This window comes from Pezoporus wallicus, unplaced genomic scaffold (assembly GCF_028554395.1).
Source record: "Pezoporus wallicus isolate ANWC-B61680 ecotype Strahan unplaced genomic scaffold, APGP_CSIRO_Pwel_v1 contig_8837, whole genome shotgun sequence".
Taxonomy (NCBI): Eukaryota; Metazoa; Chordata; class Aves; order Psittaciformes; family Psittacidae; genus Pezoporus; species Pezoporus wallicus.
The window spans coordinates 714682-740890 of NW_026636730.1; the positions used below are offsets into that span (position 1 = coordinate 714682).

At 46.2% G+C, this 26209-nt stretch overlaps 1 protein-coding gene across 1 annotated transcript in view; it reads left to right on the forward strand.

Moving 5' to 3' along the window:
• Window positions 1-26209, forward strand: part of ATRN (attractin) — a 173898-nt gene that overhangs the window by 65663 nt on the left and 82026 nt on the right. Inside the window, exons 8-19 of the mRNA XM_057401256.1 lie at window positions 1102-1345; window positions 2712-2895; window positions 5177-5331; window positions 9625-9709; window positions 11255-11475; window positions 12565-12686; window positions 13164-13302; window positions 15399-15580; window positions 18403-18619; window positions 20312-20497; window positions 23828-24061; window positions 24766-24903. Coding sequence (XP_057257239.1) covers window positions 1102-1345; window positions 2712-2895; window positions 5177-5331; window positions 9625-9709; window positions 11255-11475; window positions 12565-12686; window positions 13164-13302; window positions 15399-15580; window positions 18403-18619; window positions 20312-20497; window positions 23828-24061; window positions 24766-24903 — 2107 coding nt within the window. The remainder of the gene's footprint in view (window positions 1-1101; window positions 1346-2711; window positions 2896-5176; window positions 5332-9624; window positions 9710-11254; window positions 11476-12564; window positions 12687-13163; window positions 13303-15398; window positions 15581-18402; window positions 18620-20311; window positions 20498-23827; window positions 24062-24765; window positions 24904-26209) is intronic.

Sequence of the window (26209 nt, forward strand, 5' to 3'; positions counted from 1 at the left end):
AGCTGTCTTCTGTTTGCATTTGCAGGATGTGGGAGGGCTTCAGACTGATTTCAGGTGCTAACTTCGAGTGCCTTTGGGAGCCTCTGAAGCTCCATTGTAGTGAAAACAGACCTAGTCAGGACAGGTAGTGAAATCCAAAGAGCAAGTCAGCTCACTCCAAAGTAGGCACATCTTCCCTGCTTTTGATAGCTGAATTATACTCCAGGCTCCACTATATAGCCTGTATCAGCACCAGTGCAGCAGCAGGGCTAGGGCAGTGATTGTGCCCCTGCACTGGGCACTGGTGAGGCTGCACCTCGAATCCTGTGCTCAGCTCTGGGCCCCTCGCTACAGGAGAGACATTGAGGTGCTGGAGCAGGGCCAGAGAAGGGCACTGGAGCTGATGCAGGACCTGGAGCCCAGGTGTGATGGGGAAGGGCTGAGGGACCTGGGGGGTTCAGTGTGGAGAAGAGAAGGCTCAGGGGGGACCTGATGGCTCCCTACAAGTACCTGAGAGGAGGATGGAGCCAGGAGGGGCTGGGCTCTGCTCCCAAGCAACAAGGGATGGGACAAGAGGAACCGGCCTCAAGCTGCCCCAGGGCAGGTTTAGATGGAGCTGAGGAACAATTCCTGCCCCAGAGGGTGCTCAGGCATTGGAACAGGCTGCCCAGGGCAGGGCTGCAGGCACCGTCCCTGCAAGTGTTCACACAGCGTGGAGACGAGGCCTCGGTGCCATGGGGCAGTGGTGGCCTTGGCACTGCTGGGAATGGTTGGACTGGGTGAGCTTAAAGGGCTTTTCCCACCATTGCTTTTCTGTCTGTTACCTGAAGGCCAGTCCTGCCCCACACACCTTTCTTTCCTCTCCATACCTTGATGTTGGGTGAGTTGCGTATGTTTTAGGTATTGACATTGCAGACTCGAGTACAAACCCTGGCAGTGATGGGTGCTTTCATATAGAACGTGACTGTGAAGGAGGTATGTTTCTCTTCGAGAGAGGAGAAAAACTGACGCTGAGAGACGATAAAGTATCGCAACTTTATTACGTGTGTATTAGCAAGTTGAGCTGTTCCCTTAATGCCAAACTCCCTGCCTTCGTTTTCAGTGTTAACTCTACTCTTTCAGGACGATATCTACATGTATGGTGGAAAAATAGATGCGACGGGGAACGTGAGCAGCCAGCTGTGGGTGTTCCACATTCCCACCCAGACCTGGGCTCAGGTGACACCGCAAGCCAAGGAGCAGTACGCGGTGGTTGGCCACTCGGCTCACATCGTCACCGGGCCAGGCGACAGCGCGGTCATGCTCGTCATCTTTGGGCACTGCCCTCTTTATGGGTATATCAGCAACGTCCAGGAGTACAACCTGAGTGAGTGGGGCCCTGTCACGGGTGGAGTCTCTCTTCTCTCATAAGGGATAAGTAGGGAGATGTTGATTGGTATAAAACAGTGATTTAACCAAGTTTGAGTCATTTAACAAGATTCAATGGGAAGTAAATATGCAGCTCAGCTCCTGTTGAGACATGAGGTTCAGGAAGGACCCCCTTGTGTTCTAAACAGCTTCTCAGAGAGGTACAGCTGGATCCAGAGTCAGTCTTGACTTGGTCAGTGGTTTATGTCTGAAGGATTTAGACTTTTAGATTGTTTTACCTAGAGAGGGCATGTACTGGTAGGACAAGGGGGAATGGCTTTAAACTGACAGAGGGGAGACTGAGATGAAATCTTAGGCAGCTCTTCCCTGTGAGGGTGCTGAGGCGCTGATTTTAGGGTCCAAAGGTTTCTGGTATTGCCAGTGGAGAAGTGTAGGAAGCTCTCCAGATGAACTGAGCTTGTGCCTAACTTAGCTGCTCTGCAGTGTCACTCTGGAGGCATGTCCCTTGCTCTCCTTGCAAGAGAACATAGTTAAGCACAGGACATTCCCAACAGGAATGTATTGGTTATTGCCGGAAACAGTGGCCCTGCCTGCCCATTGGACCTGTTACCTGTCCTTTGGTCATCCTGATCAAGAGGTTCTACTGGAGTCCACTCTTGTCCACTTGAGTGAGTTCTCCTCCTCTACAGAAAACCAGGATGTGTGCGGGGCAGTGATTTGGTTTTCCCATATGTGACCTTGGAGACTATCTAATTCCTTTGCCTTTTGTGTGCCTGATCTTTGCTGGAGTTGGGAAGCCTGCGTGAGGTTTTCATTCTGCACTCGCTCAAGAGATTTGATATGTAATTTGACATTTTTGTTTCAGTTGCCATTATATTATGTCTGGAGTGCTTCAAACCAATGTTATTTTAGTGAGTGAGATATAGGACCATTAATCACACATTAGTTTTTAACTGCTGTGTTCTTCGCAGTCATACTTGTCTTCAGTGCTGCCTGGCTTTATATATATATATAGATATAAAATGAAAGTGCTCCTGGGTACTATTCCAAATCAAGCCATTTTCATGTCATTGCAATGCAGTGTATTATTTCTGCATTTTTTCCTCTCATTTTTACTTAGCTTGTCTGAAAAGAATGTAATAAATGACTGCAGAAGAGATATTTCTGCTCTCATTAAAGATACTTGACAATAGTTCTTGACAACAAACTCCTTGAAGGAGGATATTTCTGGGTATGAAGTGATAGAGACAGTGTCTAGATCTGAGTCAAGAGAAAACCCAGTTTGTTCCAATGTGAGATTTGTTGGTAAGTTCTTATTAATGGGCATGAATTAATCAAGTTCTATCACCTTTTTCATTTCTCAGCCACAAATACATGGAGCATTTTACAGACGAGTGGAGCTTTGGTGCAAGGAGGGTATGGTCACAGTAGTGTTTATGACGCACATACAAGATCCATTTATATCCATGGAGGTTACAAAGCATTCAGTGCCAACAAATACAGGCTAGCAGATGACTTGTACAAATATGAAGTTGATACCCGTATGTGGTAAGTAGTTCTCCTTCCTGTATACCGCTCATCAGCTGTGTTTGTCATGGACAAGAGGATGGGGTATTGGATAAGGTTGCAGTAGTACAGTTATCTGCATTCAAGATACATACTGTGCTCTTCTCTCTGTGATTGTTATGTCCCTTTATGAATAGGGAATCATGTAATCGCATATAATCAAGGCTGTGAATGAGCCAAGAAATCCATTTTAATCTATTGTTGTATTAAAGATGAAAAGAGAAACCATTGGCTGGGATTTTCTTGTCAGCAGTACAGAGTGTGCAGATCAGTGTGGCTACTGCAGTCAAGTGAGTGATAATTCATTCCACAGTTAAATCTGCAACAGAATTTCTATTATAATCCCATTTTCTCCTGGCTCTGTAACTGCTTGAAATGTTCATTTCTTCAGCTGAAGTCTTCAGTGATTTATTTCCGCCCAAAGGTGAGTTTTATTAAAAACCCCCAGCAAAAGTTCACAACTGTGAGCTGTGGAGGTGAAATACATTTTCCTCCATTTGGAAAGTTGTTTTTCAATGCTCCTGACAAAAAGGAGACTGAATTTTGAGCATTGGAACTGTATATTGAACATTTACCCATGTAAATTAGAGTGACTGTATCTCTTCTGTGAGACTTAAAAATAGCCTCTACTTCTGCAACAACTGGGAGTCCATACAATGAGGAAGGTAACTAGTGACTAATTGCCAGAACCCTTCCTTCCTGCTCCATTGTACATCCAGTAATAGCCGTGCTTCCTTCTGTGGTTCATTCAGTCCTCTGCTTCAGCCATGAGCAGGCAAATCTGGCTGAATAGGCAGAAAATTATCACAAATGTGACAGTATTCTCCCAAACCACTGCAGCATCAACTTCCTTTATTTTGTCAGTCTCATGAGGGTGCTGAGGCGCTGGCACAGGGTGCCCAGAGAAGCTGTGGCTGCCCCATCCCTGGCAGTGTTCAAGGCCAGGCTGGACACAGGGGCTTGGAGCAAGCTGCTCTAGTGGAAGGGGTCCCTGCCCGTGGCAGGGGTTGGAGCTGGAGGAGCTTGAAGGTCCTTTCCAACCTAGCTATTGTATGTTCTATGATGGTATGGATGTGTCCACAACAGGATTTCCCTGCAATCCCACCCTCTCAACGCAGTAGAGGAATTAATTCCACAAAGGGTGACCCTCTGTATTCAGCGCCATTAATCAAGCTGACTAAAGGTGATGTTGAGCAGCAAGTTTGATTAATGTTCCCCATGATTTAGGCATGGATGAGGCCTTGAGTTTTGCAGGTATTGAGCTTGTCAGCAACTGCACAGGTTTCCTTAAAATCATAGAATCATAGAACCATAGAACAGGTAGGGTTGGAAAGGACCTTAAGATCATCCAGTTCCAACCCCCCTGCCATGGGCAGGGACACCTCACACTAAACCATGGCACCCAAGGCTCTGTCCAGCCTGGCCTTGAACACTGCCAGGGATGGAGCATTCACAACCTCCCTGGGCAACCCATTCCAGTGCCTCACCACCCTCGCAGTAAAGAACTTCCTCCTTATATCCAATCTAAACTTCTCCTGTTTCAGTTTTAACCCATTACCCCTTGTCCTATCACTACAGTCCCTAATGAAGAGTCCCTCCCCAGCATCCCTATAGGCCCCTTCAGACACTGGAAGCTGCTATGAGGTCTCCACGCAGCCTTCTCTTCTCCAGGCTGAACAGCCCCAACTTTCTCAGCCTGTCTTCATACAGAAGGTGCTCCAGTTCCCTGATCATCCTTGTGGCCTCCTCTGGACTTGTTCCAACAGTTCCACGTCCTTTATTTTAGTTCTGATCAGCAGATGATGCCCAGTTTGAAAGGATTCTTTAGGTTGCTCTACAAGTACAGTTGCTATGACATTTGTTTGACTATTTAATATTTACTATGAGTATTTCATGCTTGCTATGAAATTACTGGACTGTTCCCAGGCAGTGCCTGTATCAGCAGGTTTAGCTGATCATGCTCAAAACCCCAGTTAGTGTGAAAACTTGGCAATGCCTGGGGAAGGAATCCATGAATTTCAGCTCCATAGCTTTGGAAAGCAGCTTTCCTCCATGTGTTTCTCCTAGCAATTGGCAAGCAGGTGGGAAGGTGAGAGAATGAAATTACAGGAGGAATTAAACAGCATGGAAACGAAGTTGTTGAATACTGCCGCCACGCTCCTTTTTGATCCCCTAAACCTGCTTCAACTTGGAGGTATGGATGGTCCTGTCTTTTCCAGCTCCCAATCAGTGTTATTAATACATATACTCTTTATTTTTGAAGGACTATTCTTAAAGACAGCAGATTTTTCCGCTACTTGCACACGGCTGTGATAGTGAGTGGAACCATGCTGGTGTTTGGGGGGAACACGCACAACGACACCTCCATGAGCCACGGTGCAAAGTGCTTCTCTTCAGATTTCATGGCATACGACATTGGTAAGTTGTCACAAAAATGATCATCATAAATACAGAGCATCTTGGATGGACAGAAAGAGCTGCCATGGACTCATTTCCATGCTGGGTAGATTATACCAAATGCTACTAAGAGTGCTGCAGAAGAATGTGAAATGAGGAGAGGCTCATTTACCTCGCTGCCCATTACCAAGCCTACGAGCTGGTGCAGTGATTTCTAGGCAAATGCAGCAGCAGTTGCTTGGTCAAATGTTCAAACCCAACCTTGGGCATTAAAAGTTATTTCTTAAATGGTAAGCATATTGTTCTACCGTCTCAGCCATAAAGCTATCCTGATGCTTTTAAGTGTGTTTTAGTCAATGATTTATCAAAAGTGCAGGCTGTTAGGACAGTTGCAAGCACTGGACCCTGCTGAAACTCCACATGTACAGTGCACTCTCTCGTTTTAACTGCAGCCTGGCTGACTCGTTTGGCTGTGCTGTTTGTAATGTCCATTTGTTTTATAAGCACAAATATCCCCATAAGTGCTCTTAAACAATAAAGCCAAACGATTGGATTTTATTTGGATTGGGTTCAGTGAGTTTGAAAAGCCAGAAGAGGGCAGCATTTATTTATGAATTTGGAGTTCAGAGAAGGTGCATTGAAGAAGAAGAAAAAAAGAAATGAAATTATGTAAAAGAAGGTGGAAGAGAAGCTCCCCTTTACCCAGCCGTGTGCGCTGCAGTCCTGCGTCCTGCGCTGGAGCATGGATGTGGAGCTGTTGGAGCGAGGCCAGAGAAGGCCATGGAGATGCTGCGAGGGCTGGAGCAGCTCTGCTCTGGAGCCAGGCTGAGAGAGCTGGGCTGGGGCAGCCTGGACAAGAGAAGGCTCCTGAAGAGCAGCTCCAGTGCTGAAGGGGCTGCAGGAAAGCTGGGGAGGGGCTTGGGACAAGGGATGGAGGGACAGGCCAAGGGGAATGGCTTGAACCTGCCAGAGGGGAGACTGAGATGAGCTCTTAGGCAGAAGCTCTTCCCCGTGAGGGTGCTGAGGCGCTGGCACAGGGTGCCCAGAGAAGCTGTGGCTGCCCCATCCCTGGCAGTGTTCAAGGGCAGGTTGGACACAGGGGCTTGGAGCAAGCTGCTCTAGTGAAGGTGTCCCTGCCTGTGGCAGGGGTTGGAGCTGGAGGAGCTTTAGGGTCCCTTCCAACTCAAACCAGGCTGTGACTCTGTACTTCACAGGCAGAATGTTAAGATAACTTCAAAATGCAGTTTCTGTGGGTTAAATAACCATTCTTTCTTATTTCTAAACAAGTTTTTACTTTATGTTGTTTTCTCTTTTCAACCTCAGCATGAAATATTCATGTAGTGGCCATACTTGTATAATGATCTGTTCTCCCCACAGGAGGGAAATTAAAACTTTTCTATTTACCCCATCAAAAATTCAGTTGTGATGACAAACTGGATGTTTCCATAGCAGATGTGTTCTGTTTGAACAGCATATTTAATAAATCCTGGGCATTGTAAGGTTTAGGCTTGGCTTAACCCTTTAGTCAGGAAGGAGAGGATTCTTTGTACTTTCAGACTTACTCATTTTTTCCTATGCTTGAGCTTTAGTTAAAGATGGGGAAGAAGCTTAGAAAGCAAAACATTCCAGGCCTTCTATTAATCCAGAAAAATATGTTTCTTGGCCTCACATAACTCAACAACTTGAGGGATATAAAATTGCAAATTGCTGTCCAATTTTGCTTAGGTCTCTTGTTAAGAATTGGAACCAGGCAGGTTTGTCTCAGGAGTGATGCTGGGCCCAGTTTAACTCTTTGAGAAAGGCTCAAATGATGCTAAAAATGAAGTTCAACATCACAATTTGCATTAAATCCAGCCAGCTGGGTTCTATTGTCTTTATTTATCAGCCTTCTTGAACAGAAGTTTCTGCTGGATCAGGGGTTGAGGTCAGTTGTTTTACCTGATTAAACTGGGACAAAAATAGAATCATAGAATAGTTAGGGTTGGAAAGGACCTTAAGATCATCCAGTTCCAACCCCCCTGCCATGGGCAGGGACACCTCACACTAAACCATGGCACCCAAGGCTCTGTCCAACCTGGCCTTGAACACTGCCAGGGATGGAGCATTCACAGCTTCCCTGGGCAACCCATTCCAGTGCCTCAGCACCCTCACAGGAAAGAACTTCTTCCTTATATCCAGTCTAAACTTCCCATTTAAGTTTTAACCCGTTACCCCTTGTCCTGTCACTACAGTCCCTAATGAAGAGTCCCTCCCCAGCATCCCTATAGGCCCTAAAATGAAGGAGGCTGTTTTTCATTGCCCTCTTTATGTACTAGTTTGGGTTTGGGGGCTCTTTATTTTGGAGGTTCAGTCCATGGCACAGCAGTTTCATCTTCTATTTATCTCTTTGTCATGGATTGCAGCGATAGACAAGGGGTGATGGGTTCACACTGAAACAGGGGAAGTTCAGGTTGGAGGTAAGGAAGAAGTTCTTCCCTGTGAGGGTGGTGAGGCACTGGAATGGGTTGTCAGAAGTAGTGGTAAATGCTCAATGCCTGGCAGTGTTCAAGGCCAGGTTGGATGGAGCCTTGGGTGACACGGGCTAACATGAGGCTTCCCTGCCCATGGTAGGGGGGTTGGAACTGGATGATCTTAAGGTCCTTTCCAACCCAAACCAGTCTGGGATTCCGTAATTCTATTAAAGAATCTTTTGAGGGCTCTGCAGATCTTTACAGCAGACTGACTTTTCTATTATAATTACATAAATTGCATACAATGCCTCTGGGGTACTGGCTGCCAAGGTGATCCCATACACTGCCCCAAAGAGATCGGAATTGAACTGACTTCTCCTGCTTTTGTTCCTTTGATTGCTCAGTGCCTTATATGTTTCTTAGGTTGTTTCTTTTGCCTTGCTGCCTAAAGGAAGAAATTACCTGAGAAACCAAGTCAAAAATGAAGCAGAGCTTAGAAATGTTATGCTAATAGAAAAAGGGTGGAATAATCTCACATTATGTTAAAAGAGAAAAACAACCACAAATCCTAAAGCTATGACGAGTGAAGAATATTTTGAAAAACATGGATCTCTGCCCTCTAGGAACATAATTGCAATGGAAAAAAAGAAAAAAAAAATAAACCAGATAAGTCTCTGTTCTCGGTGATGCTGGTTTGGGGCAAAACTGCAAATAAATCACATAGCAACAGATACAACCTGAACTTGTTACACAGTGAAAAATCCCACTAGTAATGAAGAAAAAGCAGCTCAAGTCAGTGCTGTTTGATTACACGTGATTGCCAAAAAGCTAATAACCCCTTCAACACAGTGCCCTGGAACTTCCCTTTGGTGAGGGGTTTAGATGATGGAGCAGAGCCATTGCATCCATCCCTTTTTGTCGCACTGTGGCAGCTGGGGTGAGGACTGAGCATTCTGCCTTGCGAAGGAACATAACGCAGAGCTTCTGTATACTGATGCACTCAAGATCTGCATTTTGGTGGTGGGTGGAATGGTTTCTCTATAGGTATTAAAGTAGAATTGTAGAATCATTGGTTGGTTAAGCCCTTTAAGCTCATCCAGTCCAACCATTCCCAGCACTGCCAAGGCCACCACTGCCCCATGGCACTGAGGCCTCGTCTCCACGCTGTGTGAGCACTTGCAGGGACGGTGCCTGCAGCCCTGCCCTGGGCAGCCTGTTCCAATGCCTGAGCACCCTCTGGGGCAGGAATTGTTCCTCAGCTCCATCTAAACCTGCCCTGGGGCAGCTTGAGGCCATTTCCTCTTGTCCCATCCCTTGTTCCTTGGGAGCAGAGCCCAGCCCCTCCTGGCTCCATCCTCCTGTCAGGCACTTGTAGGGAGCCATCAGGTCCCCCCTGAGCCTTCTCTTCTCCACACTGAACCCCCCAGGTCCCTCAGCCCTTCCCCATCACCCTTGTGCTCCAGGCCCTGCACCAGCTCCAGTGCCCTTCTCTGGCCCCGCTCCAGCACCTCAATGTGTCCCTCAAGGTGCAGCCTCACCAGTGCCCAGTGCAGGGGCACAGTCCCTGCCCTGGGCCTGCTGCTGCACTGGTGCTGATCCAGGCCAGGGTGCTGGGGGCTTCTTGGCTGCCTGGGCACAAGGTGCTCACGTTCAGCCATTGTTGACCAACACCCCCAGCTTCTTTTCCATGAGCAGCTTTCCAGCCTCTCTTCCCCAAGCCTGGAGTGTTCCATGGGGTTGTCGTGACCCAAGTGCAGAAGATCCTGAGTATTTTGGGATCATTTCAGGAAGAAATGTGCTACATAAGTTGAATCATGACTTATAGTGAGAAACTATTCTGACATGAGCTTTTATTTCATCCTAGCATGTGATCGGTGGCATGTCCTTCCTCGCCCAGGTCTCCACCACGATGTGAACAGGTTTGGACATTCTGCTGTGCTGTACAACAGGTAAGGTTGCAAACAAGCTGTGAGCTGTTGGCATTTCTCATACCACAGTAAATGTATGCATGTCGATCACTAACACTGAGACTGGATCTGTTGCAAACCTCTCAAAGCTCCCAGATCTTCACTCTTGTGTCTTTAGTACCTACCTGTTCCTGTCAGCCCTTCTTCAATTGACTAAATTGTTTCAGCTCAGTTCTTTCTAAAATCTGTGGGTTTTTCCATATTTCTATTCCTTATTTATCTTATAATTTTATTTATAATTGATTTCATTTATTTCAGATTTCTATATTAGCTGCACTGAAAACTTTTGTCTTCCCATAGGCTTTCTAAATCTGTCCCTATTTCACTTTATGTAACTTATCCTGTGTGATTCTTTACATTCATGTGAGGTACAGTATTTAGGTGAAATGATAGGTGAGATTTCTCTTGTTGAGCATTACATCACTGTAATAATATCTGTGCTTTCAGCCGAACATCTGTTATTGTGTTTGAGTCTGTGGAACCAAGCTTGAGGAGTGATATTTCGTAGGAGTCTTTCGTTCTGATTCCTTTATCCTTTGAGGATACTTTCTGTAAATCACTAACATTATTTAAAGCTCAGTTTAAGCCAGGCAGATAACTGTCACTGCCTTGGAAAAGAGGGCTTGCTTCTAGATACTCTTTTTGCTTCTGAAAGCTCACTCACTACCTGCTTGTTTCGATGTACTGAATACCAGCCATGCGTTTACTTCCATGAAGGACAGCTAAGCCTTTGCATCAGTTCTTTTCATCCAGAAATAGGATGAAAATCATATTAATAAATACTTATTATTCAACCAAACCCTTTCTTTTCAGTTACACTGGCTCTTCTTCACTCTGTTTTAAATGTGCATTTTACAAACGTGGATGCACAGAGGCTTTTTGGGTAACTAATGACATTTGATGTTTTGCCTGAAGCAGTTGAAATACTAAAGAAGGCTTAACCCCCCCCATCTTCCCCCTCCCCTAAGTACTGTTTGGTTTTGGGGTTTGGTGGTGTTTTGGTTTTTCTTTTGGTTGACACAGTGACTCTTTGCTCTGTGTCTAAGAGCCATGAAAATAACCGCTTCTGTCACAGCGGCGTAGGGAGATGTGGCAACACTGAGTAGTTCTGTCACAGTTTCTGCACGCTGGTTCAGTGGTGTGAAACCATCTCCCTCATCTTTAGCCTTCCTCCCTGTCTTGCCACTGTTCTCTGCCGGAGAAAATGCATTCCCACAGCATTTTGTGTACAGTCACGTTGATGAGGGGCCACTCAGAGCTTTGCCTGATGGGGAGCGTTGGTTCGTGACCTCACGTAGGTTCAACTCTATTGCAGCGCCCTTGTGTTGAGACTTTGTAGGTTCTCTGAAACAGTGGAACTCACCTGACCTTTCCTTTAGTGTCTTCCTTAACCATGAGCTGTTTATTTGGATTTATACATTCTGGAGTGTTGTAAACCACTTTGCTCACACCTTGGATGGCATTGACTGGGAGCAGTGCGTGATCTACAAACACAGATGTGAGTTTTTACCCTTTTGTTTTGTCTAGCACCATGTACGTGTTTGGAGGCTTCAACAGCCTCCTGCTGAGTGACATCCTGAAGTACACACCTGAGAAATGTGAAGCTTTTGACAACGAAACAGCCTGTGTGAGAACAGGTCGTGGTGTCAGATGTGTGTGGGTCCGAGTTCCCCCTCACTGCATCCCCTGGGAAATGGCATCCATAAAGCAGCAGCAAAAGGTCTTTGAAGACTGTCCTCCCAAGCCAGGTATGTGCCACGTTTCTCTTTCCAAAAGGCATGTAGGGTCCTTTTCTTTCCCAAAGTCTGCCCTGTATTGGTTGTATGCCATGATCAGACCAAGTGTAAGATGATGGGGTTGTGCTTCCATACATACCCTGGGAAACCTTCCTCTGACCAAGTGCCTGCAGCGATGTGGATATGTTTCCATCTCTCACTCCTCCTGAAGCTGCTTGCTCATTGGATTTGTTTCCTCCCATACTGCTTGTACTTACTTTCCCATCCTAAACAGACATCATCAGTCAGGAATCAAGCTTGGACCATTGCTCCATGAACTGGCCTTGTGAGAGGCAGCAATTCACCGCTGGGCACCATGGGGCAAGGGAGGATGATTTGGGTCCTGCAGCGTTATCCCATGCTCCTCAAGACAGACAGCAGGAATAGTGTTTTAAAAAGTTACTTTATTTTTCCTTCTACGGTACTATAAGATAAGGGCATACAGAAAAAGCCTTGGTTTTAAGGTGCAATTCCTGTGCTCTCCTTATGATAATTTCTAGGTAACTTCTCAATGCTTTATCCTGGTGCATTCCTTGCTTCGAATTGAATTATACGAACCTTGATTCCGGAATAGATGGCAGCCTTTAATTATTTAATAGAAATTGATGTAAAGACATTGCTTTGATGTGCTCTCAATGTACAGCAGATTTTCACAATACACAGGCAATAAGCCATTGGAAAGATAAGATGAAGTGGAAAGTTCAGGCTTCGCATGTAATTGAAGGCCAGGCTCGCTGCAGCATGGTGGGAGATGTTCCCTTTCCTTGTGGATTGTCTTCTGGCATCATTTGCACGGGCATTGATTGAACACGCTTACATACCTTGGTGCTTTTTGTGGTGGTGTTTTACTGCTCCTCAGGCACTAAAACGGATTGATGCTGCAAATGAATGTGCTTTTCTATCAGCTCAATCACATGAGAGCATCTGATTTACCAAGTAGCTGGTAACGGAAAGTCCACAGGCGCTACTGTTTGGTTGTATCTTTTGCTGTATGTAATCAAGTTCTTAGAGCTCTGTCAGGAAATGCCTGTTTTTGGTCATGCAGGTTTTTTTCTTTAATAGCTGTAGACAGTGAAAAATGTGATCAGATTACAGACTGCTATAGCTGTACAGCCAATACAAACAACTGCCAGTGGTGCACTGACCAGTGCGTCTCAATACAGAACAACTGCACAGAGGAGCAGGTAAAGTCTCTCTAAGTCTTCTGTAGTTTAAATGAATTTGAAATAGCAAATGTCCATCTGTCAGTATTATGAACCTTGTGTTGTTATTTCTAGCTCTAAACTGGTTTTGAGTTGGTTCAAAGGCTTTTGGTGGGACTCTTCCCCTTATGTTGGGAGGATGGCCATGGGTAGGGGAAGAAGTGGAGGTTTCGTGCTGGTGTGGTTATCACTAAGGCACCTTAGTTGGGTTTGTTATTAGTAGAGTATTCCTTAAGGAAAAACTTAACCCTTTTGTAGAAGCTCTGGTAAGGATAATGTGTAATGGTGGTGTGGGGGAATACCTTGGATACAGAGCACAGGCTATGCCCAGTGTCACAGCTTTTGAATACGTGGATTGCTTTGTAGGTCTGAACTGTGAAGTTTAGTGTAGTAAGGATGGCTGTTATAAACTGGCATTGTTTGGATGGGAAAAAGCCTCATCTGTGCTGTTTCTTGTAGGTTCCTATTACTGTCTATGACAATTGTCCAAAGGATAACCCTGCCTATTACTGTAACAAAAAGACAAGTTGTAAAAGCTGTGCCATGGATCAAAACTGCCAGTGGGAACCTAGGAATCAGGAGTGCATCGCTTTACCAGGTAGGTACCGGTTGTATTTCTATAAGAAAAAAAAACCAAATTCACCCAGTCCAAAAGCTCTGGGGCTTTTTACTATTATTTTTTGGTTTTTTACCCCTCAAATGCATAATATTTAGTGTTAAGGTGGAGTAAATAATGTTGTTCAGTCATATCAGCTTTAATATGAAACTTTATTTCCAGTCAAGCCTGATGGAATATTTTTCAGTCCCAATTGTCTGAAGAGGAGTATGATCATTTGTATAATTATAAGGCTGTATTTCATCTCTTTTCATTTTGATGAAAGTGGGACTGTTGATATAATAGGCTTCTGCAAGATATTAGATTTAATAATGCATGCTATTTAATTTTAGCAAGTAGACTTGTGCAAAGGCATAATGGCACATACTGGACGAATTAGCTGAGTAACAGCTAAAGTGTATAAGGAAAGTTCTCTTATTAGAGTGTTTCCAGTGGGAGATTGTAGGAGTAGAGTATTAGTCCCCCTGTAGTAAGTCTTTTTCTTCTTTCCCCAGTGGCTGGGAAATAAATGTAGCATCTTCAGTGATTAACGTTTGGAGTTAATAAAGAATGGGGAAAACCCAAACCAAACAGGACCTTTTAATGGGCATGGAAAGTCTCTTCCCCTGGTAACTCTGGTGCGTCTGATGTGTGCTAGTCTGGAAGAGTGAAAAAATGAAGAGACTTCGGAGAATCACAGAATCCCAGCCTGATTTGTGTTGGAAGGGACCTTAAAGCTCCTCCAGCTCCAGCCCCTGCCACGGGCAGGGACCCCTTCCACTAGAGCAGCTTGCTCCAAGCCCCCGTGTCCAACCTGCCCTTGAACACTGCCAGGGATGGGGCAGCCACAGCTTCTCTGGGCACCCTGGGCCAGCGCCTCAGCACCCTCCCAGGGAAGAGCTTCTGCCTAAGAGCTCATCTCAGTCTCCCCTCTGGCAGGTTCAAGCCATTCCCCTTGGCCTGTCCCTACATCCCTTGTCCCAAGCCCCTCTCCAGCTTTCCTGCAGCCCCTTCAGGCACTGGAGCTGCTCTAAGGTCTCCCCTTCAGGAGCCTTCTCTTGTCCAGGCTGCCCCAGCCCAGCTCTCTCAGCCTGGCTCCAGATCAGAGCTGCTCCAGCCCTCGCAGCATCTCCATGGCCTCCTCTGGCCTCGCTCCAACAGCTCCACATCCCTCTTGTGCTGCTGCCCCAGAGCTGGATCAGGGCTGCAGGGGGGTCTCCCCAGAGCACAGCAGAGGGGCAGGATCCCCTCCCTGAGCTGCTGCTCACGCTCTGGGGGTGCACCCCAGCACATGGGGGGGGTTCTGGGCTCAAGCGCTCACTGAAGCTGGGTCATGGGGAGCTTCTCCTCACCCAACACCCCCAAGTCCTTCTCCTCAGGGCTGCTCCATCCACTCTTCACCCTCCCCAGTCTCTCAGGAGAGCCATGAGAGTGAGAAAACCATCTTTTAATGAGATAAAGAGCTTGGTCTGTTTAATTTGTTGTAGAAAAGGGGGTGACTTGATCATAGGTGTAAAAAGCCCATCTGAGAAACTGACACTTGAGAGCTTTTCAATCTGTTAAATCTAAACCAAGATGTTGGAGCTAGACATCAGCTTTGCAGAAATTCACACTGAATATGTCCATCAGGTTTTCTGCAAGGGAAATAATTAACCCCAAAGCATAAGGAGTTCTTTAGTAGCAGGGATGGCTGTGCTCAATATGAAACGGGGATTAATCCTGCAAGTTGGAAGCTGTCGGCAGGATTAGCCCATCAACCCTCTTCTGTTGCTTGGTATCCTAATAACTGTGGTTGAATAAGTGGCTTTAAACCATCAGCAGAATACTCATTTGCTTTCCTCTGCTTGCTCTTCTACAGTGGTTTTACTATTTGATGTTGAAACGAGTGCTTTGACCACCTACTGCACATAACTTAAGTGCTGATGTCGCCCTTCAGCTCCCCTAAACAGCTTTCCTTTTCCTCCGGGATTATCCCACATAGATACTTGTGAGCACGCCAATAAGTCATGCTCATGGGATGGGGCTGGAGGTTTTATTGTGGTGGAAGGGTTGCTTTATATGTCGTGAAGGTCACTTGCATCTCTTATCGTCCCCTCTAGAAAACATCTGTGGAACAAACTGGCATTTGGTTGGCAACTCCTGCTTGAAAATCACAAACGCAAAGGAGACCTATGACCACGCCAAACTGTCCTGCAGATCCAACGGTGCTTTGCTGGCTTCGCTCACAACGCAGAAGAAGGTGGAATTTGTTCTCAAGGAGCTGCAGAAGATGCAGTCTTCGGTGAGTGCTTCTCTTTTGTGTCCCCTGAGTAATTAAGCTCCGACTGCGGAGAAGTCCTTGCTGTGGTATTGTGTGCTCAGTGCGGAATAGACATACCTCTTCAGTGCAAAGGGACTGCTCTTCCTTTTGAAATTCAGCATCCCCTCTGGGTGCTTTTGAACTGAAATTGTAGAGAATGTAAATGGGGACGATAAATACAAACACACACTGTGCCTCAAAGGTATCGCATCTGCAATGGAATCGCACACGCACACGCGTCTCTTGTGGCGATACACGACTGCGGCAGGGCTCCTCTCGTGACTTGTACATAACAGTTGATAAATAAAGGTCCCTTTGGGGCACCAGAGGTGCTTCATGTAAAGCATTTGAAGTTGTTTATTCTGCTTAGAAAGGGACCTGTGTAAAATGTTGGCTTCTTTAGAGTTGGTTAGCTTTGCTTTAGTGGCAGGGGCTTTTCTGTCGGAGCCGGTGAGAAACGAGTTGGAATCTGTTCCTCTTTATGCATCAAGAAAATAAATGCTTATATAATTCCTCATCCCCAGCAGAAGTTTATAGAATCATAGAATAGTTCGGGTTGGAAAGGACCTTAAGATCACCCAGTTCCAACCCCCTGCCATGGGCAGGGACACCTCACACTAAACCATGGCACCCAAGGCTCTGTCCAACCTGGCCTTGAACACTGCCAGGGATGGAGCATTCACAGCTTCCCTGGGCAACCCATTCCAGTGCCTCACCACCCTTACAGTAAAGAATTTCCTCCTTATATCCAACCTAAACTTCCCCTGTTTAGGTTTTAATCCATTTAAACCAGTTTGGAGGTTTTCAGGGGAGGTTGTGTAGCTGATGCTAAAGCCCTAACGAACGATGCTGGGTGGTTTTACTGAAAGCCTGGGTTAGGCTGCAGAGCTGCTGAAGCTTCACAGCACATCAGGCTAACTCCTCATGGGTCCCAAGGATGCTGTGGGCAGGGCTGGCAGACAGGGAGAACTTTATATTGGGAAAGACTGGGCAGTAGGAAGGAATTCTTTACTACGAGAGTGGTGAGCACAGAGAAGCTGTGGCTGCCCCATCCCTGGCAGTGTTCAAGGGCAGGTTGGACACAGGGGCTTGGAGCAAGCTGCTCTAGTGGAAGGGGTCCCTGCCCATGGCAGGGGTTGGAACTGAAGGAGCTTTAAGCTCCCTTCCAAGCCCAGATCATTCTGTGATTCTATGATCCAATGAAAAATGAGGCTGGAGGCAGTAGCATTGCTGCTTTCCACAGAATGTACTTGAATACTAAAGAGCAATATTCCCCTGTTGAAATGGAAACATTCCCTGCTTTGATTCTCTTTGTGATTTTAAAGTGGCATTTCCACAATTAGGGGGTGTTAGAGGGGTTTCAATTTAGCCATAAAAAAAGTAAGGTGCAATTCAAGCAAGATTGTTTGTTAAATCTTTTGTAAAGAGGGGAAGTCAAACCTGGGATGCAGTAAAAGTGTGTGGTTCAAACAGCTCCAGGTGTTTCTGGGTATGCCAGTTGTTAAGTGCAGTGTAAATCCCTAAAGACACATGGCAGCCCTCACCTAATAGTGTTTGAACCCGTACATGGGGGAGAAAAAAGCTGATGGTCTACAGCTTTTTTTCTTCTGTAGTGTCCTTTAAAAAGAGAGCCTTGGAAATCTGAAGAGACTGTAAGTTCTTTTTAGTGGATATGAGTAAGGAATGTTTGTAATGTGGGAAAATGCCTTTGCTAACATCCAGCCTGTGTCTGGTACGTGAACTTGTGCCACTCCGTGGCACGTTGTGACTGTTCTAGGGGGAGGCTGTGGTTTGCAGTTGCTCCTTTAAATAAGCTGTGTATAGGTGTTTTGGAATAGTATCTGTAATATAGGTAATAACACCAGTGCCTAAAGGGGCTGCAGGAAAGCTGGAGAGGGGCTTGGGACAAGGGCCTGTAGGGACAGGCCAAGGGGAATGGCTTGAACCTGCCCGAGGGGAGACTGAGATGAGCTCTTAGGCAGAAGCTCTTCCTTGGGAGGGTGCTGAGGCGCTGGCACAGGGTGCCCAGAGAAGCTGTGGCTGCCCCATCCCTGGCAGTGTTCAAGGCCAGGTTGGACACAGGGGCTTGGAGCAAGCTGCTCTAGTGGAAGGTGTCCCTGCCTGTGGCAGGGGTTGGAGCTGGAGGAGCTTTAAGGTCCCTTCCAATCCAAACCACGCTGGGATCCTGTATCGAAAGAGTTAAGCATCCTTTCCCCAATATAAGCATGCTAAAAAAGAAATTGCCAGTAGAAATAGCTGTGTTATGAGTTCTTCATATGGAGAATTTTATTACCAGCAACACAAATTCAGATTTGCCCTGCTCTGTCTCTCCACCCATCCATATATACACGCTGTTAAAAAGCAGAGGTCTCCCAGTCACACTGTAGAGTAACTAGATTGTATCATTTAAATTGTACAGGGGATAGCTAGTTTTCTTCCCCATGTCAAACTGTAGCTCCCGAGTTTCTTTTGCTATCTCTAGCCATTTATAGGAGTCACAAGCATATAAAGAGCAATGAAACTTGCAGTTAATGTCAGCCAGTGTGAAGGTTTGATTTGCTCTCCTCTTGGTTCAGATGATAAGAAATTTAGTTAGGAAGAGAACCAGTGGTGTTTCCTGCAGGATTTCTCTGTCTCTGACATTTAATTCTGGTAGCACTGGGAAACAGCTACTTCCCTCGTCTGTTTTTGCAATACCTAACCTGGCAAAGTTGTTATGGGCATTATATGGTGATGTGTATTTTCTTTTCATACCCAAGGTAATAAAACTGAGCATTAAATCTGCTGTTTTCCTTTATTTCTAGCCCAAAACTTTGACTCCATGGGTTGGCCTGAGGAAGATCAACGTGTCTTATTGGTGCTGGGAAGACATGTCCCCCTTCACCAACAGCCTCCTCAAGTGGCTCCCCAGTGAACCAAGCGATGCTGGCTTTTGTGGTTATTTAGCTGAGCTTTCCAATGAGGGCCTGAAGGCTGCAACATGCATCAATGAGGTCAATGGCAGCGTCTGCGAGAGGCCAGGTGATGAGATCCAACTTGTGTGTCTCATGGGAGCAGGGGAGCTGATAAGTGTTTATATGTCCTGTAGAGAGTAAATAGGATCCCTTTCATTAGTTTAAGACTGGCTGCATCATGATGGGTCCAGAGAAAGGCAACGGAGCTGGTGCAGGGCATGGAGCACAAGTGTGATGGGGAAGGGCTGAGGGACCTGGGGGGTTCAGTGTGGAGAAGGCTCAGGGGGGACCTGATGGCTCCCTACAAGTCCCTGACAGGAGGATGGAGCCAGGAGGGGCTGGACTCTGCTCCCAAGGAACAAGGGATGGGACAAGAGGAACCGGCCTCAAGCTGCCCCAGGGCAGGTTTAGATGGAGCTGAGGAACAATTCCTGCCCCAGAGGGTGCTCCGGCATTGGAACAGGGCTGCAGGCACCATCCCTGGAAGTGCTCACACATCGTGTAGACGAGGCCTCAGTGCCATGGGTTAGTGGTGGCCTTGGCAGTGCTGGGGAACAGTTGGACTTGATCATCTTAAAGGTCTTTTCCAACTTGGCTGATTCTCATTTTCTGTGACATTGCCAAAGAAAAGTGGTTCTGGCAAAGTGTCTTGTGTAGGTATTTCATGCAGGAATTGGAGATCTTAATTTTACACTGTTAGCTATAAACTGCTCCACGTGCATTAGAGTTTAATTATTTTTATCTAAATTGCATACCTGAATGTGACATTTAGGTTAATTATAGCATGGAGCAATCTCCCATTTATAAATGAAATAAATCAAAGCTACTTTCCAGCTGAACTCCCCTTTCTTCCCTCCCTTGCTCCGTAGCCAGAGGAGGATTTTACCAAACTTTGAAATGAACTGGGAAAAACACTTTGGAAATGTGAGAACTTTGACAAAGAACCCCTGTGCTTTGGGGAGAAGCCTTCAAGTGTCATTGGAACCACCTCTCTTTTCCAAGGGCTTGGTCTGTTACCTCTCCATCATAGCTGATTAGTTCTGAATACCTCTTTAGGTTCTAAGAAAGCTGGCTGATTGCATGGAATTTCTACAATTCCATGTAATCAGCCACCACTTTAAATCATGCTCTGTGGAAGAGCAGGATGCAGATCATGGATGTGGAACCTGACCTCAAAGCCTTGTATATTTTGACTTGCAGCACTGTGAATTCGTTTAAGCTTTAACTTGTGTTTTATGGTGTGAGGACAGCCACTTGAAATGGTTGATAAAGCATTGCCTCACAGCAGAAACTTCTGCGTTAGAGCTGCTTTCGGTGCTCATTTTACGTGTGGAACTGATCAAATAACTTAGAACACGTCCCAGTGTGCTCGCATAAAAAGTGGGATTCCTTCCCAGCACTTTGGTTGAGAGGATAGCTAAGGAGACCATTTACACACCTGCAGACAGATTAAGACCACATTCATACCCCATTTAAGTTGTTTCCTGCCCACCTTGGAAAGGTGTTAACACTTGGAGGATACGTAAAGAGGGAAATATGTTGCATTACATAGTGCATCTCTAATATTCACTGTTGAAAAGCCATCTCCAGCTCCATCCAGCATCACCGCATCCCAGAGGAAGTGTTTCAGATCTATGGTACCGAACTATTTTTCATCCCCAATATTAGTCAAGGCTTTTTATCTTCTGCCTTTCCATCCTGGGGCTTGTTGCCTGTTTCTTTGTGGGGGAGAGCTGACTCTTGTGTGTGTCTCCTGCAGCTAACCACAGCGCCAAGCAGTGCCGCACGCCCTGCGCCCTGCGGACCATGTGCGGGGAGTGCACGAGCGGCAGCTCCGAGTGCATGTGGTGCAGCAACATGAAACAGTGCGTGGACTCCAACGCTTACGTGGCCTCCTTCCCCTATGGGCAGTGCATGGAGTGGTACACCATGAGCAGTTGTCCACGTGAGTAATTGCTTCTGTGTCTCAGTGGGGGGGATGGAGTTGTGTGTCTACTGGCATGTCATAGAATGGTTTGGGTTGGAAGGGACTGTTGGGTTGGAAGTTCATCCAGTTCCAACCCCTGCCACTGGCAGGGACCCCTTCCACTAGAGCAGCTTGCTCCAAGCCCCTGTGTCCAAGCTGGCCTTGAACACTGCCAGGGATGGGGCAGCCACAGCTTCTCTGGGCACCCTGTGCCAGCGCCTCAGCACCCTCCCAGGGAAGAGCTTCTGCCTAAGAGCTCATCTCAGTCTCCCCTCGGGCAGGTTCAAGCCATTCCCCTTGGCCTGTTGCTCCCCTGAACTGCTGCTCATGCTCTGGGGGTGCAGCCGACCACAGCAGGGTTCTGTGCTCAAGCACACACTAAAGCTGGGTCATGGGGAGCTTCTCCTCACCCAGCACCCCCAAGTCCTTCTCCTCATGGATTCTCTCTATGCATTCTTTTCCAGCCTAGAGTTGTGCTTGGCATTGCCCTCACCTAGTACTTTCCACTTGGCCTTGTTGAGCTCCATGAGGTTTGCACAGTCCCACGTCTCCAGCCTGTCCAGGTCTTTCTTGATTCAGTCCCTTCCCTCCAGTGTGCTGACTGCACCGCACAGCTCGGTGTTGTCATTAAACCTGCTGAGGGTGGTAGCGAAAGTCATCAAACTGCCCCTCAGACACAGGGAAAATCCACTGGACAAAGGTGACAAGTGCCTGACCCCAGGAGCTCCACGTGTCCAACTCAGTCCTGCATCATGTAAAGCATTAAATGGAATTACGTCCCAGTGACAGGAACCGTCAGTTAAACTCAGTGGCACGTAGTGAAGGCTTTCGTGTGAGATGATGAAACCTCCACTTTTTGTTTTACATGATGTACTTGTGTCATTATTTGAATTCCCATCCTTCAAATTAATTGTTGCATAATTCCATGTGATTAATTGCTTTTGTAGCTCTTCTGCGTCTCTTTTATTCACATATGGAGCCATGTAATTTAATATTAGACTGTCAAATCCAGGTTAGGGTTTACAGGACTGATTTATTCTGAAGTATTGTCCACATACAGCCCAAAGTAGGAATTTCTAACTTAATTTAAATGAATCATTTCCTTTTTACCCTTCAGGTTGGTGTGAGCAAAGTGTCCGAGATTGATGGTGCTTTGGAACCTTGGATTTTGCTTTCAAACTTGGGTGAAATAGCCTAGACATTTATGAAGAGCTTTAGAAGTTATTTCTCTTTGAGTTCTTTAGGAGCTGTGAGTGGGCAGGAGAGGTGGGAAAGCCAGGAGTGTCTGGATAGCATAGGGAGAGGAGCGCGTATGATTCCCAGGAGGGAAGTTGGGCAGTTGGAGATGCTGTATTTGCTCCAGGAACTTTTGGAAGCTGATGAGAATAAGCTCAAAAGTGTTGCCAAATCCAGGAAATCAGTTTCAGGTAAGAGTCACACATGAGAGTGGGAATTTCCCATATTGCCAAAGGTCAGGAGCTGGAGGAAGGAGATGCGTTATTTCAGTAGGCTGAAATAATGGAAAACAATGGTTTTCTACTATGGTTTTCTACTACTTTTTGTCTTAAAGGCAAATACTGTTTATTTAAACATTACTCTTTATTTAGCTGGCAGTGTGCGCTCGCAGCCCAGAAATCAACCATATCCTGGGCTGCATCCAAAGGAGCGTGACCAGCAGGTCAAAGGAGGTGATCCTGCCCCTCTGCTCTGCTCTTGTGAGACCTCACCTGGAGCATTGTGTGCAGTTCTGGGGTCCTCAACATAAAAAGGACTGGAACTGTTGGAACAAGTCCAGAGGAGGCCACGAGGATGATCAGGGGCTGGAGCACCTCCTGTATGAAGACAGGCTGAGGAAGTTGGGGCTGTTCAGGCTGGAGAAGTGAAGGCTGCGTGGAGACCTCAGAGCAGCTTCCAGTATCTGAAGGGGGGCTATAGGGATGGTGGGGAGGGACTCTTCATTAGGGACTGCAGTGACAGGACAAGGGGTAACGAGTTAAAACTTAAAACAGGGGAAGTTTAGATTGGATCTAAGGAGGAAATTCTTTCCTGTGAGGGTGGTGAGGCACTGGAATGGGTTGCCCAGGGAGGTTGTGAATGCTCCATCCCTGGCAGTGTTCAAGGCCAGGTTGGACAGAGCCTTGGGTGACATGGTTTAGTGTGAGGAGTCCCTGCCCATGGCAGGAAGTTGGAACTGGATGATCTTAAGCTCCTTTCCAACCCTAACTATTCTATGATTCTATGAAACATCAAGGTGGAACACCAGGAATGTGAAATATTTTTTCTAAGATGGGATGGGGAAAGGAATAGAGAAACTTTTCTACATGGTAAGAGTTTGTCACCACTGAAATACAATCCCATTTGAGAAGGGAATGGTGGAAGGGTGGGGATGGGTTTTCCTTGATAGTGTTGATTGCTGGGCCCAGGGATCTGCATGTGGCACTCTGGGCATCCTAAGGCAGATTTGATTCTGTATTTGTATTCTATGCTTTTTAACTCAATAAATACTTTCAATAGTAGCATGGGATATTAAAACCTCTGGTAAGAGGAGACTCAAAGCAGGTAAACAAACTGGTTTTTAGCCTTTGCTTCCAGATGGCTGATTGTATCATCTGATGTGTTGTACATCAGAGCTCTTTTGTAGCTGGGAGCATTAACCTCTGGTTTCAGTGGGTGGTGTGCAGTGGTTAGAAAAAACCTTTATGTGTGTATCATGTTGTTTGATAACATCCATCTCCAACCCTCTGCCATGGGCAGGGACCCCTTCCACTAGAGCAGCTTGCTCCAAGCCCCTGTGTCCAACCTGGTCTTGAACACTGCCAGGGATGGGGCAGCCATACCAAATATGCTGATATGAATGAATATATATATATTCATTCAATGAGTGTGTGTGCATATATATATATATGAGTATATCTGTATATACTCATTCAGGCATGTGAGGCTCAGACAAGGAGGAATGTCCTTAAACTGACAGAGGGGAGATTTGCATTAGATCTTAGGCAGAAGCTCTTCCCTGTGAGGGTGCTGAGGCACTGGCACAGGGTGCCCAGAGAAGCTGTGGCTGCCCCATCCCTGGCAGTGTTCAACTAGAGCATTGAAACTGGATGATCTTCAAGGTTCCTTCCAACCCAAATCATTCTGTGATTCTGATGTATGTGTTACTGTGAATATCAGAATAAGTGTTTACCAATTGGGTGACATAAATGTTTAATGTCAGAAAGGACATCAAAGGGTTTCTGTGCCCATTCTTGCCTGTGTTTTGGGGCAGTGATTTATGCCACAATTTGATGTTTGATTTTGTCTTTATAGCTGAAAACTGCTCAGGTTACTGCACGTGTGCTCACTGCCTGGAGCAGCCTGGCTGCGGCTGGTGCACGGATCCGAGCAACACAGGCAAAGGGAAGTGCATCGAAGGCTCCTACAGGGGTCCAGTGAAGATGCCAACCCCATCCTCAACGGGGAAACATAGCTTGGAGCCCGTCCTCAATGTCAGCATGTGTCCTGTGGAGAGCAGCTATAATTGGTCCTTTATTCAGTGTCCAGGTAAATGAGCAATGTTTAATTGTTTAAACAGTTCAGCCATGGCAACAATTAAATGCGAGGGGAGAGACTGTTTCAGGCTGTTGTGTTGTCTGTGTTCCCTCCTGTTCATGGAGGGACGAAAAGAGCTTGGAAGACAAAGAAGAAATAACACATTTTGAGGTGGGAGGAGTTAGGCAAGTGTCTTCAGGGGAGATGAATGAGGACTCACTATGCATTACTGCAGTGAAATTTTGCGTTTCCCTACAAACCTTTACTGAGTTTTAACTTTAGTTTGCTTATTTGGCTTAGGGTTGTTGGAAAACAAGGCAATTCTTTGTCTGAAGGGTGATTTAGCTGTTAGTAGTGCTCAGGGGGATTCTGGAATAACACTTTTGACACCAAACATGTGGAATGAAATTACATGGACTGCTGCTAAACCCTTTCTTCCCCATTCCTCTTTGTAAATCTGTCCCAGCAGCTGCTTCCCATCGTGTCTTTCCAGTATGCACATAATGTTTTGGAGTTCAGTTTTCCATAGATTGCTTTACCTTCCCTGTTTCCAACACACACCTTTCTGAGTTCATGGGTCTCTAGCAAGACTGCAAGAACCTCTTTGGAAGGTGCAGAAATGGTTTCGTTCAGGCTCTGCAGAGCACAGAGCTCTGAGGATCTAGACAAAGCACTATGTTTGAGCACAGATACTCATCCTTTCCTCTTTCCTGCAGCCTGCCAGTGTAACGGGCACAGTAAGTGTGTCAATGAAAGCATCTGTGAGAAGTGTGAAAATCTGACGACTGGCAAACACTGTGAAACTTGTATCTCAGGCTACTACGGTGATCCTACTAACGGAGGAACATGTCAGCGTAAGTCATGCCTTAAACCTTCCTGCACTGAAGTCTTTGGTGTTTCGTCTCTTTACTCATTCCTCTGCTATCTTAACCAAAATTATACCCTGATAATACGTGATGTCTTTCCTGCAAGCAAGGCACAATCCTTATTTCTTCAAATGAAAGACAGGCAAACTGCTTCATGAAATTCTCTTTGGCTTTCATTGCGTGAGATAAAGATGGTTTTTTACTGTCCTTCGTAAACTTGAGATGACCACAGTGCAAAACATGTGATTTTTACTGGTTGACAGCCTCATTTTGAAAAGAAACACTGTTAATCCCAATGTCTTGAACAAATTTCTGCTTATCTAAATCCCACCTTCTATTGCATTTGGTTAATGTGTTGTGTGCTTATTGCTGTAATTGTCTCTGCATAAAAGGCTTGCCATATTGCACGGAGGAGTTGGCTGGATTTCAGTTGAGGATTAGGTGAACCCTTGTTAAAATTGCATTTTAAGTTTGTCAAGTGCTGTGGGGCTCTTTGGCATGAAGAACTTCTTGTGATTGTGCAAGATCCAGTTAAGAAGCAGGGAAAAAGTCTTTCTTGAGGGAGCAATGCAGGTAAATACTGAGAAATGAGCATGAAGGATTGGGAGTTTTGCTCTTGAACCTTGCAGCATTATTCTGAATTACTGTGAATTTTGTAGTTGTAGCATGGAGAGGTGAGTTGTAAACCAGAATCCAGCTGTGATAGGTGATGGACAGATGTATGGGAAGGTGCTTCTTACTCTGAAGAGCTTTAATGGGCTGTAGTTAGGTGGAGTGATATAATTCATAGAATCCCAGCCTGGTTTGGGTTGAAGGGAGCTTAAAGCTCATCCAGGTCCAACCTTCCTGCAGTGAGCAGGGACCCCTTCCACTAGAGCAGCTTGCTCCAAGCCCTTGTGTCCGACGTGGCCTTGAACACTGCCAGGGATGGGGCAGCCACAGCTTCTCTGGGCACCCTGTGCCAGTGCCTCAGCACCCTCACAGGGAAGAACTTCTGCCTTAGAGCTCATTTCAATCTCTCCTTTGGCAAGGTTAGAGCCATTTGCCCTTGTTCTGTCCTTATATGCCCTTGTAAAAGACCTCTTTTAGTCCAGGACATTGCTGTAAATCAGTGCTGCTTGAGTAGGACCTCCAGGATCATTTCAATCTCACGTTCTGGAGATATCCCCAAAGCAGCTCTGCTGCTTCCTCCCCATGTAACCCTCAACCTCCTCCTCCCTGGCTAGATAGAGTGATGGGAAAGGTAGAACCGCAGTAACATCGTTCACTGTCAGAGTGATATCAATACTTCCAC